At 31.4% G+C, this 16,568-nt stretch overlaps 1 protein-coding gene across 4 annotated transcripts in view; it reads right to left on the reverse strand.

Annotated features, from left to right (window-relative positions):
• Nucleotides 1–7,160: 7,160 nt before the first annotated feature.
• The window catches only part of LOC143249148 (sorting nexin-17-like), a 66,567-nt gene continuing 57,159 nt past the window's right edge, over nt 7,161–16,568 (reverse strand). For 3 of the 4 annotated variants that reach the window (XM_076498553.1, XM_076498556.1, XM_076498555.1), the window contains 3 exons: nt 14,944–15,138; nt 12,192–12,236; nt 7,161–11,678 (listed from right to left, as the gene is read on the reverse strand). In XM_076498553.1, the coding sequence (XP_076354668.1) occupies nt 11,562–11,678; nt 12,192–12,236; nt 14,944–15,138 (357 nt within the window). In that variant the 3' untranslated portion in view covers nt 7,161–11,561. Of the gene's footprint in view, nt 11,679–12,191; nt 12,237–14,069; nt 14,153–14,943; nt 15,139–16,568 lie in introns of all 4 variants that reach the window. The other variant, XM_076498554.1, reaches the window with a different exon arrangement.

The raw sequence follows: 16,568 nt of genomic DNA on the forward strand, positions 1-16,568 counted from the left end.
AATAAGAAAATAATGCGATGTATGTCAAGAATATGGCTATTTCTATTAGGCTGTGTACGTATTACATGTCCTAGCATAATAAAATTGGCGGTCTTGGTATAGAATTTATACTAATGATACATATCTACAATACAACAGAAGCCGAAATCTGATCTGAAACAGGCCCATTGGTACTTAGTAGTTTCGTCTTTTCCATGTTTAAAAGGGGATGTGTTCAGAATTAATATATATAATTAATTCATATATATAATTCATATATAATATTATAATTCATAATTACGGGTATTATGGGTATTTTGAACAGTATAATTGATTTTAGAAGAGCTCATATTCATATATCAGAGTTTAATTCCAAGTGCTAAAGCTAACATCAAACCGGTAGCTAACATGGAATTAGAAAGATGTTTACATAATTACTTTTGCAATTATACGTATTGCAAATATTTTATGTCATGCACAAAGATCTAATAAATGAGATGTTTAATGGGCTTACATGCAAGTATATAAAAAATATAAAGAAAGCATTTTATGAAAAATGAACAAGAATATTTTTAGTGAGGTCAAAAGAAATTTGGAACCAAAATTTTCGGAAGACAATGATTAAAGCATTTTATGGCAATTTAAAAAAATTATTTGTATAACGTTAATGCAATGTCATGTTACCATATATATTAACCGTAGCCCCAGGAGCGATATTTTAACAGCCATGCATTTGGATTCTGGGGTTTTTACACTCCTGAGCTAGCCACCGAGCAAGTCAGACGTGCCAATATGCTATTCCTGAATAGAACGAAACGTTCATCCTCGCCAGTCAGGCCGTTAGTGCCGCCTGTAATCGTCGACGGCTTACCGCCGAACCTCACGCCGTACCAAGTCGCCACGTTGATCGCCAGAGCCAAGCCTGGGGCAACCATCGAACCGTCCAGGACCCGTATTTTACGCCGGGGAGGAATCCTCATCCAACCAGCCACTACTGCAGACCAAACCTATCTGTGCCAGCCATGGAACACTGAATTTAAAGTAAGTTGTTCCCCAACGAAAAGTCCAGTCAATCTTTATTCTGTATTCCTCAGGGGCGTCGACCCATCAATTCAACCAGAAGAAATTAGACAAACCATAGAACCCCAAATACAAGCCAAGGTATACGCAGTTCATCGAATTTATTCTAAGAACAGTAATCATCCCACACACTTCATGAAGATAGTGACAACATCGAAGTACAGTGCCGACTGTATTTTACGAGATGGCTGCTATTATCATATATTTCATTTTAGAGCCGAACGCCCACATCGACGACCACTCAAGAATGGTTCAAACCAAGCACCCAGATATCGTAAACAACCAACGGAAATCTTCCAACAGGAAAATACCAAAATACCGCCGATTCCAGACAGTATTAGAAGAAACACGAAGACGGATTCAGACAACCCAACTCAGAAGAAGACAACACCCATTGTTGGCAACACGCCAAGTTGCAGTAATTCAAGAAAGAAAAAGGACAGTTCCTGCCAGACTTCAATCCCAGTTCCACAGAACTCAACGACCAGCCAGACTCAAACCATTACGAAGATAACCATCGACGCGACAGCACAAACTGAAAACAATCTACCTCCACGCAGAAAACTCAAACCAAAATCTCGAGAAGAAACAAAGCATCACAGACCAGCGAAGAACAACTCACCGAAGAACAGCCAGTAGTTCCACCACCAAGGCCACGTTTCTCAGTTGCACCAATGGGCTTCAAGTGTGGAAACAAGTTCATGATGAAGTTGCCACCCGATCTACAAGACTGCAGCTAACAGTTTTCATGTACACCATCAACGTAGTTCATCAGTTGTTTTTTTTGTTTATTTTTTTTATTAATTTTGTGTTGTTGTTTTTTTTTTTTCTTTCCCAGCTACTTCCGGGCACGGTCTGGGTAGACTATTCGGCGCCCAGGCCGTGAAAGGGTTTTCTCGGGTACTCCCGTTTCCCCACAGCAAAATCTCTGGCATCGGACCTGTAGGTCCCAGCCTCATTCTGAAAAGGGCCGTTTACCCAGTCAAGGGTATCTAATCAATTACAGTAAATTTTAAAAAAAACCAATTCGCCAGCCGCTAGGGTTCTCCATCCTCGAGCCAAAGTCTGGCTCACTTCACTTTCGCTGCTTTCGTCCAGTTCTCCCGTCCTTCCTCTCACTCACAAATATTTTTGAAATGTTAAAAATAAAGTAAAAACTCCATGGATATTTTAAAACATTTCTCACGTAAGGGGACGAAGAGGAACTATAAAGTTCCTGAACACCCCAGTTGGAGAGAGAACTCTTCTGATTTCTCTCTCTCTAAACTGAACCCCTGCCACGTTAGTTTAGTTTAGTTTAGTTTTGGATTCTGACGAATTCCTACCATTCGAGAGAATATACTTTTCGTTAAAGCCTTATGTGACGGCTCTTTCCTGGAAAAAAATTCAAGTAGTAAGCACATAGGACAAAATAATACAAAGTGTCGAAGGAGGAAGTTTCACTGTTCTCCAAGAAAATTTCGTACAATAAAGCGTTCAGGATTAAAGCGAGCTCCAAAATCATATCATAACTGCCTCATCCGAAAAGATAGTTGTAGTTACGAAAGAGAATCCTCAGATACAAGAAACATTTAGATTAAGTTAGGCAAATCTCATTGTACAGTTCACAAAATTTCAATAAGATAGATGATCAAAGTAACTGACTGAATCACAATAATTCCAATCGAAAAGTGCGTGTCAAATTTCCCAGATTGGTTTTCCTTAAACGTGGGTCTTAAAAGCCAACGTGCAAGCACAGTGGAGGGTCTGTGTTAAGGTTTTTCTTGATGACGAGAAATCCACTTAAAATAAAAATGGATCTCAGAACGGCTGATATGGATATTAACACCTTTATTGATAAGGAGAGAACAACGTTTCGACCTTCTTAGGCCATCTTCAGATTAAGCTCTTTTTTCTTAACTATACTATCTTGTATAATGTAATTTTATTTTCAAATACTTCATCATAATAGAAAATAAAAATAATTCATTTATTAAACAAGAAATCTCAAGCTTAAAATTATATTGTGGCAGTTTTTACTCGTGTATTTCAATTGCATTTCATATTTTTAGAAATCTAAGTTATTAAGTTTGGTAAATTTACCATACATGTTTTGAAGAAATGAAATTTTGTAGCACCATACCTTTAAGTTCTAATTATCACAGGTGTCTCTACGTTCGAATGAAAGAACACTCAAAGACGAAACCATTTCACACAGAGAGTATTGCCAGGCATGTTTAAAAAAAAAACAACAAACTGTGATCAAATGATACTGTCCGTGACTACAATAACACCGTGACGGCTTAACATGATACAATGCTAAGAATAAAACCAAACAAAGACCTTATTTTGGTTAGGCATTTCTCTTTGGTGACTACTTATACTTAGCATAATAATATTAACAGGATTTATTTCCCACAAAACGTTAGTAACATAGGGTTATTTATATGCAAAAACGGCTCGTTTGGGCTGAGAAAACACTACATAGAAGGTCGAAACGTTGTTCGCTCTTCTATGTAAAGTGTTTTCTCAGCCCAAACGAGCCGTTTTTGCATATAAATTTCTCAACAAGTGGGTTTCTCGTCATCACTGATTAGTAACATAGGGTTAATTCGAGCATCGTAGATGATTTTAGAATGTGCCTTAAACTGACCGATAGCACTCCGGACAGTGAAACTTGTGAAATTAATTTAACAAGTGATTATATTCATAAAAATCCGTATTAAATGTAGTCGATCGTGCTTTGAAGAACTGAGTGACGAAAGCCAGTAATACTTGTTGACCACCTTTGGATTTATTCTGCACATTTTGACCATCAAATGAAAGATAACGAAATACCATTGGTCCGAATCTTTAGTGTCATGAAGAATGCTGAAAGGAGATTGTCACTACAAGTACTATATGTCACACTTTCAAATTTCAACACGTCAAGGTAAGATCAGAATATCTTTGTAATATCACAACAAATTAATCTCAAGTGTTTGTTTACTGTAAGCCTCCAGCAACGTGCTCCACCACTTTCTCGTTTTCAATTTCTTTGCGATTCCTAGATGTATCTTCTTCGATCAGTTTTTCAACCCCTTTTAGATATTTAAGACACGTTTCTGTGTGAGAGACGACATTGTAATTTCTTACAGGCACCTACAGTAGAGTTTATTGGGGTATTATTTTGACCTAGCTTGGTTTGGTGTTTTATGGCATCATATTACACTTTACATTTGACGCTAGTAACCTACTACCCGAAATCTCTGCATTTATATTTGGTAATAGAACTACCTCAGAAAAACGCGATAACGAAGTGTGTGAACCAATGCTCTGAAAGACCATTTTTTACTGAAATGTCGGTCGAATGAAACATATGATTGATATTGATGAATTCTCAACTCCCAAATCTTCCCTCTTTTTGAATTATCAACAATTTTTTCCCAAGTACAACAGAAAAAAAAAAAGGAAGTTAGCTAGGTTTGTTTTGCCATACGTTCCCTAACGTCAATACAAATTACACTATGATAACAAGAATGTAACGTGGGAAAATAGGTTCTGGAACTATTGAATAAGATCAAAATACATTTTACTTCGGGAAATAGTCATTTAAAACAATTTTCATTTCACACGAAGACACGTGAGAAAGTCTTTAAAAGCAGAGATAGATCCTTATCTCGCTTTTTTTTATCAGTACAGAGTTCCGACCTGCACAATATATGTATGATTTTTTAATTAATGAAAACCATATGAGTTTATAAACTCTAGGATATTAGTCGCACCACCATTGACTTACTGAATTAAATAACTTGAATTTCAACTGTAACAACTTATAGGGTCACTACACTATGTAATATTTAAGAACACAAAGGGACCTAATGTTGCATCATATTTTATCCACTGCATTTAAAATGAAAATAAAACACTCAAAGCCAATCCTTATCATTCAAATATTTACAACGATTTCATAAATTAGCTACATCTACCACATTTAAATGCAATCCTTTCCCAAAGCAACAACTCTCTTAGAAAAATAAAACCATTTTAATTGAAGATGATTTTATAATTGTGTCCCTTAATGCAATTACTCCCATCAGTAAATGCAAGAAAAGATGATGCATCAACATTATAAACTCCCTTAACAATCTCAACACCTCATTCACAACCCCTATAATTATGCTTTTTAAAGATATAATTTCAGAGATTTTTTAATCCATTTTATCAGGTATACATACCATTAACTCTCCTCCAAACTCTTTCCAATAACTGTTTCCTTCATAAGGTAAGGAGCTCAAAACTAAGCAAAGTATTCCAAATGTGGTTTAACCAATGATCCATAGAATGCAATTATAAACCCTTTTACACATCTGAAGAAACAACCTAAAATCTAAATTTTCTTGTCACTAAGAACAATACATTGTTTGAATGGCTTAAGAGACTGATAAACTAAAATGCCAAGATCCTTTTCTTTCATAACAGTTAATACTATTTCAATCAAACTTTTACTCATAACTTACATTATGATATCCCACCTGTATTTCCTTACATTTATTATAATTGTTACTCAGTATTTACTCATCCAACTCACCATATAATCCAATTAATTTTGTAAGGTAGCAACCTCCTTCTTACAGACCCCAATACCTAAAACCTTAAAATGATTGGCAAATTTAAATAATTTATTGGACATTTATCTTTCTATGCAACTGATATAAATCAAAATAAAGAAAGGTCCTAATACAGACTTGAGGTACCCCACTTCATGACACTAATCCAGTTTGACTAAACTCCATTTATAAAAAAAACCCTCTGCTTTGTTACATCTACTTAGTTTTCTATCAACTAATCTATTCTCCACACCAAAAGAAAACAACTTTTTTATCAAGCTTTTTATATGGCACCTTATCAAATGTTGCTTGAACATACATATACACAAAATCCCCATCTGTACTCTAAACTACAGAACAGTTCAAACAAATGTCTAATAATCACAACAGTGTGCTAGGTTTTGTAAATACTCTTAACCCAATACCCACTTTAACAATGTACAACAATTGTTGGCTCTTAAAATATTATTGTCATTGATTAGCAAAATTAAAAGGTTTAGATTAAAAAGAGCAAGAAATAATAATAATTAAAGGTCAGCTTTTCACAAGTTGCAGATTCCCTTACAAACTTCAGTTGCTAGTTGTCAGATAACTTTTGACTTTAATAAAATCAATAATGATTGTGATTCACTTGCTTATCTGGTCTGCACAATAAGTTCCATTCACAAGAAACTGATATATACATATACACACACATATATAAACACTGAGATCACTAACCTTTGTATAGTATCCCACCCACCTTGATGAGCACTGGTGTTAAGTTAAAGGTTTCATGGCACTGGATAAAGCATATGCAATGTGGATGACATATTATATCATATAGTATAATATACTTTGCATTCTTTCATGTGTTCTTAGAATTTACTTCATGAAGTACAACCATTAGTAAAGTTTAATAATAATAATAATAAAAAAAGGATTAAATTTAGCTTCACACATATTGCTGGAATCTGACTGGATTTACATAGCCATCTCTCTAAATACAGATGACAATAAACTCCATTCTAAATGGAACGTCTAATAAGTGGATGTGATTTCAAATGATTTGTTACCCAAAAAAATATTTCTTGCTAAATAATGGATTAAAAGATTTCCAGGTTAAGCATCTTACAATAAACAAAAGATTACATATAGTTAGTTTATTTGCAAATTAAAATAGATTACCTACTGGGAAATATCTACAATAAAACAGTAGCTTTCAGTATCATAATTATTATTTATCTTTCTCTAAGAGAGAACAAAAGCTACAAAAACGTAATTTGTGTCAAAGTTCTTAAGTCATTGTCTGTGTGAAGGAATGTGCTGTTCACAATAATTTTATTTTATTAAATAGCAGTCGTCTTTCATGATTACTGGCTGGAGGAATATATCTAATCTTAAGCATGTATTTGTACTGAAGTAATTAACAGTTAATTACTGTTTTAATGAAAATGTGTAGGACATATCTTCTTTTTGTGTTACTACTTTAGTATGGTTGTTGTCTGTTATAGAATTTATTTTATATGAAACTAAACACAATAATCAACACCATTTAGAAAAAAGAATTTTCATTTTGCTAATAGCATTTGGCACTGTACAAAAGCTTAGAAATTACAAGAGATGGATACATATATTTAAATATATACACATCTGCTTGAAGCACCACATACAATATATATATGAAAAAGATTAGAAACAGATTTCAAGTTTACATACCCAACCAGAAAACTTCGAAGTTGTGTAATAATTATATAGATAGATATATTAGAAAGATACTTTTTTTTTTTTTAAAGTAAACATTCTTTTAAAAATAATCTTGTATTTTTCTTCGGGTTTAGATTTATATATTTTGTACTATGCAGAAAATTTAAATAGCTTTAAGAATAATTTTCTGTCTTTAACATATGTACTTTTGCTACAGAAGTTAAAAAATGGCAAAAGTAGTATCTAAAGTTTTAACAAACAACTAAATATTTGATATATATTAACACTTATACAAGTTAACTATTTCAGTACAACTCAGTAGCATACATATATAAGTAGGGTATAAGCTGCTAGAGACTTTAGTATTATCAGCCTGTACAACCATACAGATCTAAATATTTCAACTGATGCAACAAGTAGTAAGAACAATATCAGTTTGATGAATACGTGTACATGTAATACATTCTTAAACATACTTTGTTAATATACTTGAATATGTACAGTGTACATATGTCTGTGTTTATATATAAATATATAAATGTATGGAGACAGAGAGAGTGCATGTGTAACCTAGATTAACATAAATTTCATGAAATCTAATCATACTTCAAGTAACGATTTAGGAAACTTACAAATTTTGTTCTGCTTCATTTATATATATATAAAGACAGATACTCACATGATTATGTATGTATCATTACAAAACAGGGTTTTTACCAAATCTTCAGACAGGTGTTATTTACCCAGCTGATAAAGAGCATGTAGCTTTTGTAACTGACGTGTAGACTGTCACTTTCATTGTTCATTCTTTTAAAATCATTACCATTCAAGAGCAATACTCCTTTACCACAAGTAACAGTTATCCTTCACTTTAACTACCTACTGAAACTTTGGTTACAATACCTTTTATTAAGTCCAGATTATTTTGGTAATTATATGTTCTGTCATTTGCTATGTTAACAGTTTATAATCAAGCAGAAAACTCAGAGGGAAGAGCTACAAAATGTATAATGTAAGACAGATTACTATGCTCAGTAAATTAAGGGTTATCTTATTCATCTATATTGCTTGTTTGTTGAAATTCACATAAAACATAGTTTCATACACCTGACCCTTATAAGTAACTAAGATTCATTAAAAAAAAAACTCTACAAGATGGAAATACTGAATTGTAAATGTAAATCTCACTTCCAAAAGATATCTTGAATATAAGCATTATAATACAAAGATGCTTCATCAACTAGAATGATGCCTAAGTGTGTTCATTTTGAATTCACAATTTACAAAAACATAAAATCAAACAGAAAACTTTAAAAAAATATGCTTCACAAAATTTAAAATATTTTTAGACTTATGTACAGCTAAAAGTAACCATAGTACACAAAACTAAGTAAATTAAATACTGTAATAGTTATTAATTCAATTAGTATTTCAATAAACTTCTCTAAAGAATTTAGTATCATACAATAAAATACAAACTTCTATTGTGAGTAAAGTACCTATTCTCTTAAAGGTTTGGAAATTTGAAAAACATTTAATAATAACAAATTATATTGCTACAGATTCATGTATCTTTACAGTTTTTAATAGCAGTTATAATTAACTTCTAATCAGTCAAGGTTCCTGCATGAAGGATAAGAAAAAGGAAAAACTACTTATTGGACAAAAATTTGAAGAATTGTATTTTATTTTATTTACATACTTCATAGAACATCTCTCTCTTAAAACACCACACAGATTTGGATATTTAAAATTACACATTTTAGAAAGACCACTGATGTTCTCAACAGTATTGTAGAAAGTATTTTTTATTAAAACCTTTTCACGTTTAGAACAAACAAGGAATAACTTGCAACATTATAGCCAGTGATGTTTGTACAGATATACAACTAACAATAAAAGTCCATTTGCTGGGTATTGTTTATTGTATGATCTCTCACACAAAACATGCAATCTTTATACTTATTCATAGCAGTATTCTACCCTTTCAACATCTCCAGAATGATACCCTGTTTATACCTTGAATTTTCAGTGAAACCATGAAATGTTACAATAACTAATTTTACTACTTTATAGACAAAGTATTTATTACTAGACATAATGGCTTCATATAGATATTGAGCCTATGAGTAATTCGACTTATCAACAGTTTTTAAAAAAAAAAAAAAGAGAAATCAACAGAATTTTAGTTAATTTACTAATAACTCTTACTGATGTTGTTACATTGAACCTATTAATATTTAATTTATGCACTTTATTTAAATGTAAACACAAAAGTACTGAAACTAAGAGTGGTGACTGTATTAAACTGATACTTTGCTTGAGTGTATTCTTAAGCATAATTATAATGAGTACAGAAGTGGTTGAGGTTGCTTTCACTGTGTGTTTCCATTTTGCACTAAGCTTAATGTATGTAACTTAACTAAAAAGATAAAACCTCACATGTATGCATAATATAAAAATGTGTACTGTAACACCATAGTTGATAGAAAAATAATTATCATATTGAGCAACATTCGTAACTTGAAAGAAAAGGTTATACAGTGGAAGAAATACAGGATACTAATTTCTTACGTCTTTAATACCATGAGTATCAAGGATTATTAATAATCAACATAAAACCCTTCTCTTTCAATAACTACATTATTAACTCAATCACAAATGCTTTCAAACATTATTACACTCAATCTTAAATGTAGTACTTATGGTTTGTTCACATTTTTTTTGTAATATTCCGATGTTTGATCAAATATGAAACTGAAAACATGAAGAAACAAGTTATATATAATGCTTCCTCCAACATGCAATGATGTATGGAACTTGGCGATTCACTCTAAAGAAAAAAAAAAGCTAATTACAAAGATTTCCCTAATTTCCTGATGATGACTAACTTGTGATACCTAGTGATCCAGCTGTCATGTAAGGAAGGAAGAGAAAAGTTATATAATAGTTCTTTTAATTTCATAATGTTGGATAACTTGCAAGACTTGGTGATTTAATTTGAATGTAAGGAAGTGACAAATTATGTAATTGTTTCCCCATTACACAATCCAGTATAAAACTTGGTGTTCCAGTTTTTCCATAAAGAAAGAGGGAAGTTGTATAACAATTTTTGCAACTTCCTGATGTGGATAAAATATGAGACCTGGTGGTATAACCTGATTATAGAGAGAGAACAAGTTATTTTAAATTGTCTTTACACTACAAAAATTTTACTGCATTAAAATATACCTCTTTAGTAATGCTTAACATCATAAATTATCATAACTTGTCTCTCAAACTTTTTTTTTTTTTTACTTTTCCATAAACATTTTATAATACTAGTTAGTGTTGTACAAAAATAACACTACAATTCATTGTTTTCAAACATAAAACGTTTTCAGTTTGTTCATTCTGTATTTAATCACTCACTTTTCTTTACATTTTTTCTGGGTTCTCTAATAAGCATTTTATATCCTCATTTAGGATGACTGAGTTTGTATTTTTATTAATGAAATTTCAAGTTCTCTATTTGATGATGAGATTATATTATTGAAACATCACCAATGATAAATGTACATACAAAGCTTCAGGAATATCTAGTATAAATTTGAAGTTGCATTTTCACAACCATATTTTTAAGAACTATTAAAACTGTACATTCCACCATTTTCTGTTATTTGATACTTGCAGCAAGTAAAAAGGAAAATATTTAGTGGATTTTAAGACATTTTCTACAGTGAAACCAACACTCTGGTGACAAGTAAGTGCTTAGTATAGAAGGTGATATCCAAAATTCAACTTTAGAATTCCTTACTTTTAATATACTTGAAATACTCTTTCCCTGCCTGCAGCCTAATAGTTATGCTATTTCTAAAAACTAAGATTTCATTTCACTGTTTTATTGGTTCTTACTTGTATTCTCTTTCATCATGCATCAATATAATCTTTACAATACTGTGTACAAAATTCTAAAATTAAAAAGTTACACTTGGCATCCTTAAATCTGAAACATACTGTTTCTTAAAATAATGGTATATACTTTGCAATTTTCACAGAATGGGCACATAATAAAAATCCAAATTTTATAAATCTGACTCCATGCTTAATATCATTTTAATAGTAGAATGAAAACAAATCAATTAGATCAACATTTTAAAGATGCAAAAACAAAATTAAAAGTTAGTTTATAAAACACCCTGTGATTACATGTTTATGTTATCATATTATCAAAATAACTTCTGAGTAAACATATGGCAGTTAAAGCTCTTAGAGATCATCATCTCCAATCCCTTCAAACACATCATTTTCCATTAAGGATTCAGGAGACAAGCTACCACTGCTGGAGCGACCGGACGGCTTAACAAAATATGATGAAAATTTCTCCTAAAAATGACATTTCAGAATTTTAAATGATATCAAATATGTTTATATAAAACCATATAATGTATCTGTCCATAAAACATTAATAGCTAAATGTTGTATTTAAAATTTTACCTCAATCTCTACTTTGCAAATAAAAATTTTGTGACAGAATTTTACAAACAGTGAACCAAATATTATATGGAAAAGAATAACACAGCATTAGAAGCAAGAGAGTTATGAAATGGATAGTGATAAATACAACAAAAACTATAGAAAACTTGTTTTATATTAACAATTACCTCAAGTAAATAGTTTTACATTTATTTCAATGTTATTTACCTGTTATTCTTCTGCTGTGTAACCCTGTTTATTGGTTTAAAATATGACTTCCTACAAAAAAGTTATATTTTAGTTCTAGGATGCTATTTTTTAACACTAACCAAGTCTAAACTTTAGTATGTGTAGCTTTGGGCATATTGAGTTTTTGCTTCCTTTAATTATTTAATGTCTGACAACAAGTTTCCAGTTTCTTACCTTTCTAACATGATCTCTTGATTTGTTTAGCCTTCTGGAATAGTCCTGGGTGAAAACAAACATTCATTTTTGTTAAATAATAAAAACATCCTAAAAATATTACATGACATTGTTTTGCTTAAAAGTAAAAAAAAAAACATGCCCTCAAGAATTTGGAAAAAATTAAATGAACTGACTTTATAATAACAACTGCTTTCACTTCTCTAATTTGATATTTTTTTGAGCTAAAATCAATTTCATGTTTGTATACGTGTATGTCTGTACCTTAACAAGCAAAAGTAAAAATAAAATCTTTAATGTTAAATTTATGCAAAAGTCTGTAAACCAAATGTAAGTTTAGAAACACAGAGACAATATCTTATTGCACTTGTCTTAAAAAGAAATATTATAAAAAGTTGGTTCAATCTTCCAAGCCAAACATATAGAAGAATGCAAAGAAAGTTGAATAAATATATGGTCATCAGTTGCAACCAAAAATCAATATTCATTTTGTTTTTACAGAGACTACCACCACGAGGAGAGTTATATTTCATCTTACACTAAAGACAAATTCTATTTTAGACCTACATAAAAAGAGAAGTTAAAGCAAACAATGTTACGAGAGTTTTAACTCCTAAACTATTAATGGTTTTATTGCATGTTTTATCTTTATTTTGCCTTTAATAAATGAAGGTTAAATTTTACATCCTTAGAATTAAAGTGAAATTCAAATGGGTAATTCTCTGAAATGTGTCTAAAAATTTGAACCATTCCTGAGGCAATGCAGAGCATGTGTCAATCTACACACAATACTCCACACTCAACTTCTGTATGACCTACTGTGTGGTTTTCAGGAAAATGTACATAAATTCTTATTTCTGCTAAAGTTATATTTTTGTTTACATTTGCAATGATATAACCCAGTTCTCCTGGATTTGTAGTAAGGGTGGTTGGAATGTATATCAGATAAAAGAATTTGATATTAATTTAATTCTAACAATTTAACTAGGTAGACTTAACTCTGGCATACTAAAAGTTAGAATATCCATAGTGAAGTGGAAGAGAACCAGGAAAATTCACTAGAATATAACAGACGAGAAACACACAAAAATGGGGTTAAGGACAGGCAGTAATGACAGAACCTGCAGAACTAAACATATTCTCAAGTGTAGTCACAGATTTTGGCATAATATGTAAACAAGACCAGAGTGCAAACCAGAGGAGCATACCAATAAGAATTAAAGTTTGTATATGCTCCTGTGACTAATATCTGCCTTCATTCTAAGTTCAAAATGCTAGCCAAGTTATGAAACTGGCCAATTAAGTGAGCAACTAGAGGGAGTTAAAAAAAAAAGAAAAAAATCTGGCGAAACACAAAAAACATGCTCAATAAGTCAATTACAATTTAGAGAGAACACCAAGCAAGAAGAAGGAAAATTAAGAAAGATAAAAGCTGATCCCTGCCTTGGTTGGAGTTGTGAGATGTTATACAGAGAACAGGCATCTTGTTTTACAAGTCTCGAATACTTCAAAAGGACATGGAAAAAGGAGATGGGAAAAAGGTACCTGCAAAGGCATCAACAGATACGAGATGAAAGTTTATTTAGAAAAAATACAGAGGTATAAGTGTGGTTTCATGTTATAAAGAGAAACTAATTTCTTTTTTATGTATATTCAAATAATGCATAATCTCAGACTTCCCTGGAATTCAAAATGGAAAACAATGGTTTGATATAGGAATACTTGAATTACCACACATAACAGAGGGCCAAAATATTAACAAAATCAGATAACAGAGAATAACCCACTTGCAAGGAGACTCAATCTGGCTTAATAAACCACACATAATATCAAAGCTGAAGAAACAGTAAAATGATGCAAATAAAGTTCTAAAAATACCTTTCACATTCATCCATATTGCAGCATTTATCAAACTGTGATACACATATCCCTGAGGGTGCATGGTGATCATCAAATGGATACTTGAAATAAATGGTGAAAAAATACAAAAACAAAGCAAGATAAAAAAAAATGGAGGAAAAGAGTTACTACTGGGAGTAATACTGAATTATATAATGGCTATATGAAAATAATACAGAAACACTCTATTTTTCCCAGTTTGTAATTTAAAATGACCTGGTTTAAATTCTTTGTGTGAAAATGTTTTCAGAAGTAGTCTATCTTTTACTTGTTTATGATTTGCTACACTTGTGTGTTTCATGTATTGCTACAACTTTATTTTACACCTATTCTGTGTGTTTGGTAGGTTAATTACAAAACAAAGCTTTTCAGTACTATCTTGTTGAAGAGAGTTGAAATTCTTGTGATATTTAGAATCTGAATTATCTATCAGTGTGGCCAACTTCACACTAAATTTCAGACTATGATAGAGTAAAACTCAAACTCCAGTTCAAAATCACAAACAAAAGAATATGGTAGTAGACGTTACAAGACCTGGTTCCTCACCTTCATAAACCCATTTCTTCTATGATTTTTACTTTTGTGAGCTTTGTCAACAGAGATGGCTGATAAAGACTTAACAGAGATGACTTGATCATGAACATTTATACTAATTTCTTCAAAAGAAAACAGCTTAGCTAACCTAAATTCCATTGGCTGAAAACTAATGAGAGGGGAGTTCTTTTAGCAATAAAACAATATTTTTGTTTTATGTTAGTAGATCAAGCCTAAATTTTTTTTTGGTTGCAACTTAAATGCTGGAAATCATGACACCCCTCTGTTGCTCACTCAGAAATCTTGTTTCATTACTTACTTCCTCATTGTCCACTATTCCTTCAGAGGATGACGACCGACTAACAGAAATCTCATAACTACTTCCATCACGCTTCATATAGCTCCAAGAACAGTGTCGACTTCCTTGTTCAGACTGTTTCTTAAATTTTAATCCATTTCTTTTAGAAAGTAACTCTTCTACCATACCTTGAAGGCATACACTCATTAATACAGCCTATAGAAATAAATAAATAAGGTTTTGAAGTAAGTCTTAGGCAAATAATCTTATACATTATACTACACTTCCCCATATCAATATTCGTGAAATTATAGCAGCACACACCATTCTACTTTTTATGACTTATAAGTCATGGAACACTGCCCTATAAGCATAAGATAAAAAGTTATTCAAATAGAACCCTGAGAAAATGATACAATAAATTAAAAAAAGACAGCCATATTCTAGTAATAATACTCAATTAATACTAATTTCCAATCAGAGCAAGCTACCAACTTACAATGAAACTAAGGATCAAACCTAGTAAGGGGTATAAACAATAAAGACTACTTTTCCTACATTCTTACTTATAAAGAATAGAATGTACTGTTTCATCAACTGGTTACCCTCTCTGTTAATGACATTTTTGGCTGTAAGTCTTGTAACACTTCACATGATTTAACCAGCTTGTTTACAAAATAATCTCTACAATAAAATTAATGAAATTAGATATATTAAACATTCTAACCAATGTTGTTAATGAAAATAGCATTAAAAAAATACTAGAGTATACCTTTCTTACAGACAGACAGACAGACACACACACACACATAGCTGTTGGCTTCAAATATTGTCATAGATTTATTATTAAACAGTATAACCAACCATTTAGAACTTTCACAACTGTCTCTACAAATTTCTTGTGACCAAAGGAAATCAATTAAATAGCTCCAATAGTGTTAACTTTAGAGGCTATCATAAACATCCAAGATAAACTGCTTAAACACACATTATTATTTAGGTGTGGATCCAAATAAAGTACACACACACACACACACACACACACATATATATATACTGACTTTTCTACAATATAGAAACACTACCCTCCATTTTTAGTCTTTAAACTATACTAAATGTTGCTTAGAACCTATGACTTCATGTGATATAAAAACTGCAATACATATGTAATATATATACCAGTCAATCTATTACATATAATTATGCCACCAAACTTAAATAATTCTTACACACTAGTATATCAGAGATACAAAAATAAAATTTATTTATAATGCACATTCCGTACAGCTATATAGACAGATGCTCTACAATGTATATGTAAAGTAGTATCTTAAAACATTTCACAGCAGTCTTTACTCTTTCCTGCTTGGTATTTCTTTGTCTTAAGAAAAAAAACAAGTTTGCATTTATTCCAAAGGTTTACCACATCTAAACTGGTGCAATTAATTAGAATATTACTGATTGGAAGAACTTACAACACACACACACACACAAACTAACTAAAAAAAAATTTTTTTTAACTTCACACACTGTTTAAGGCAGAGATGATTCTTTTCTGGCAAGTACAAATTAAAAACAGCACAAAAAGTTATCTGAGTATATAGTACACAAAAAAGGAATAACATACAATATTTCTAAAGTATCAT

The sequence above is a fragment of the Tachypleus tridentatus genome, chromosome 4, assembly GCF_004210375.1.
Source record: "Tachypleus tridentatus isolate NWPU-2018 chromosome 4, ASM421037v1, whole genome shotgun sequence".
In the NCBI taxonomy this organism is placed as follows: domain Eukaryota; kingdom Metazoa; phylum Arthropoda; class Merostomata; order Xiphosura; family Limulidae; genus Tachypleus; species Tachypleus tridentatus.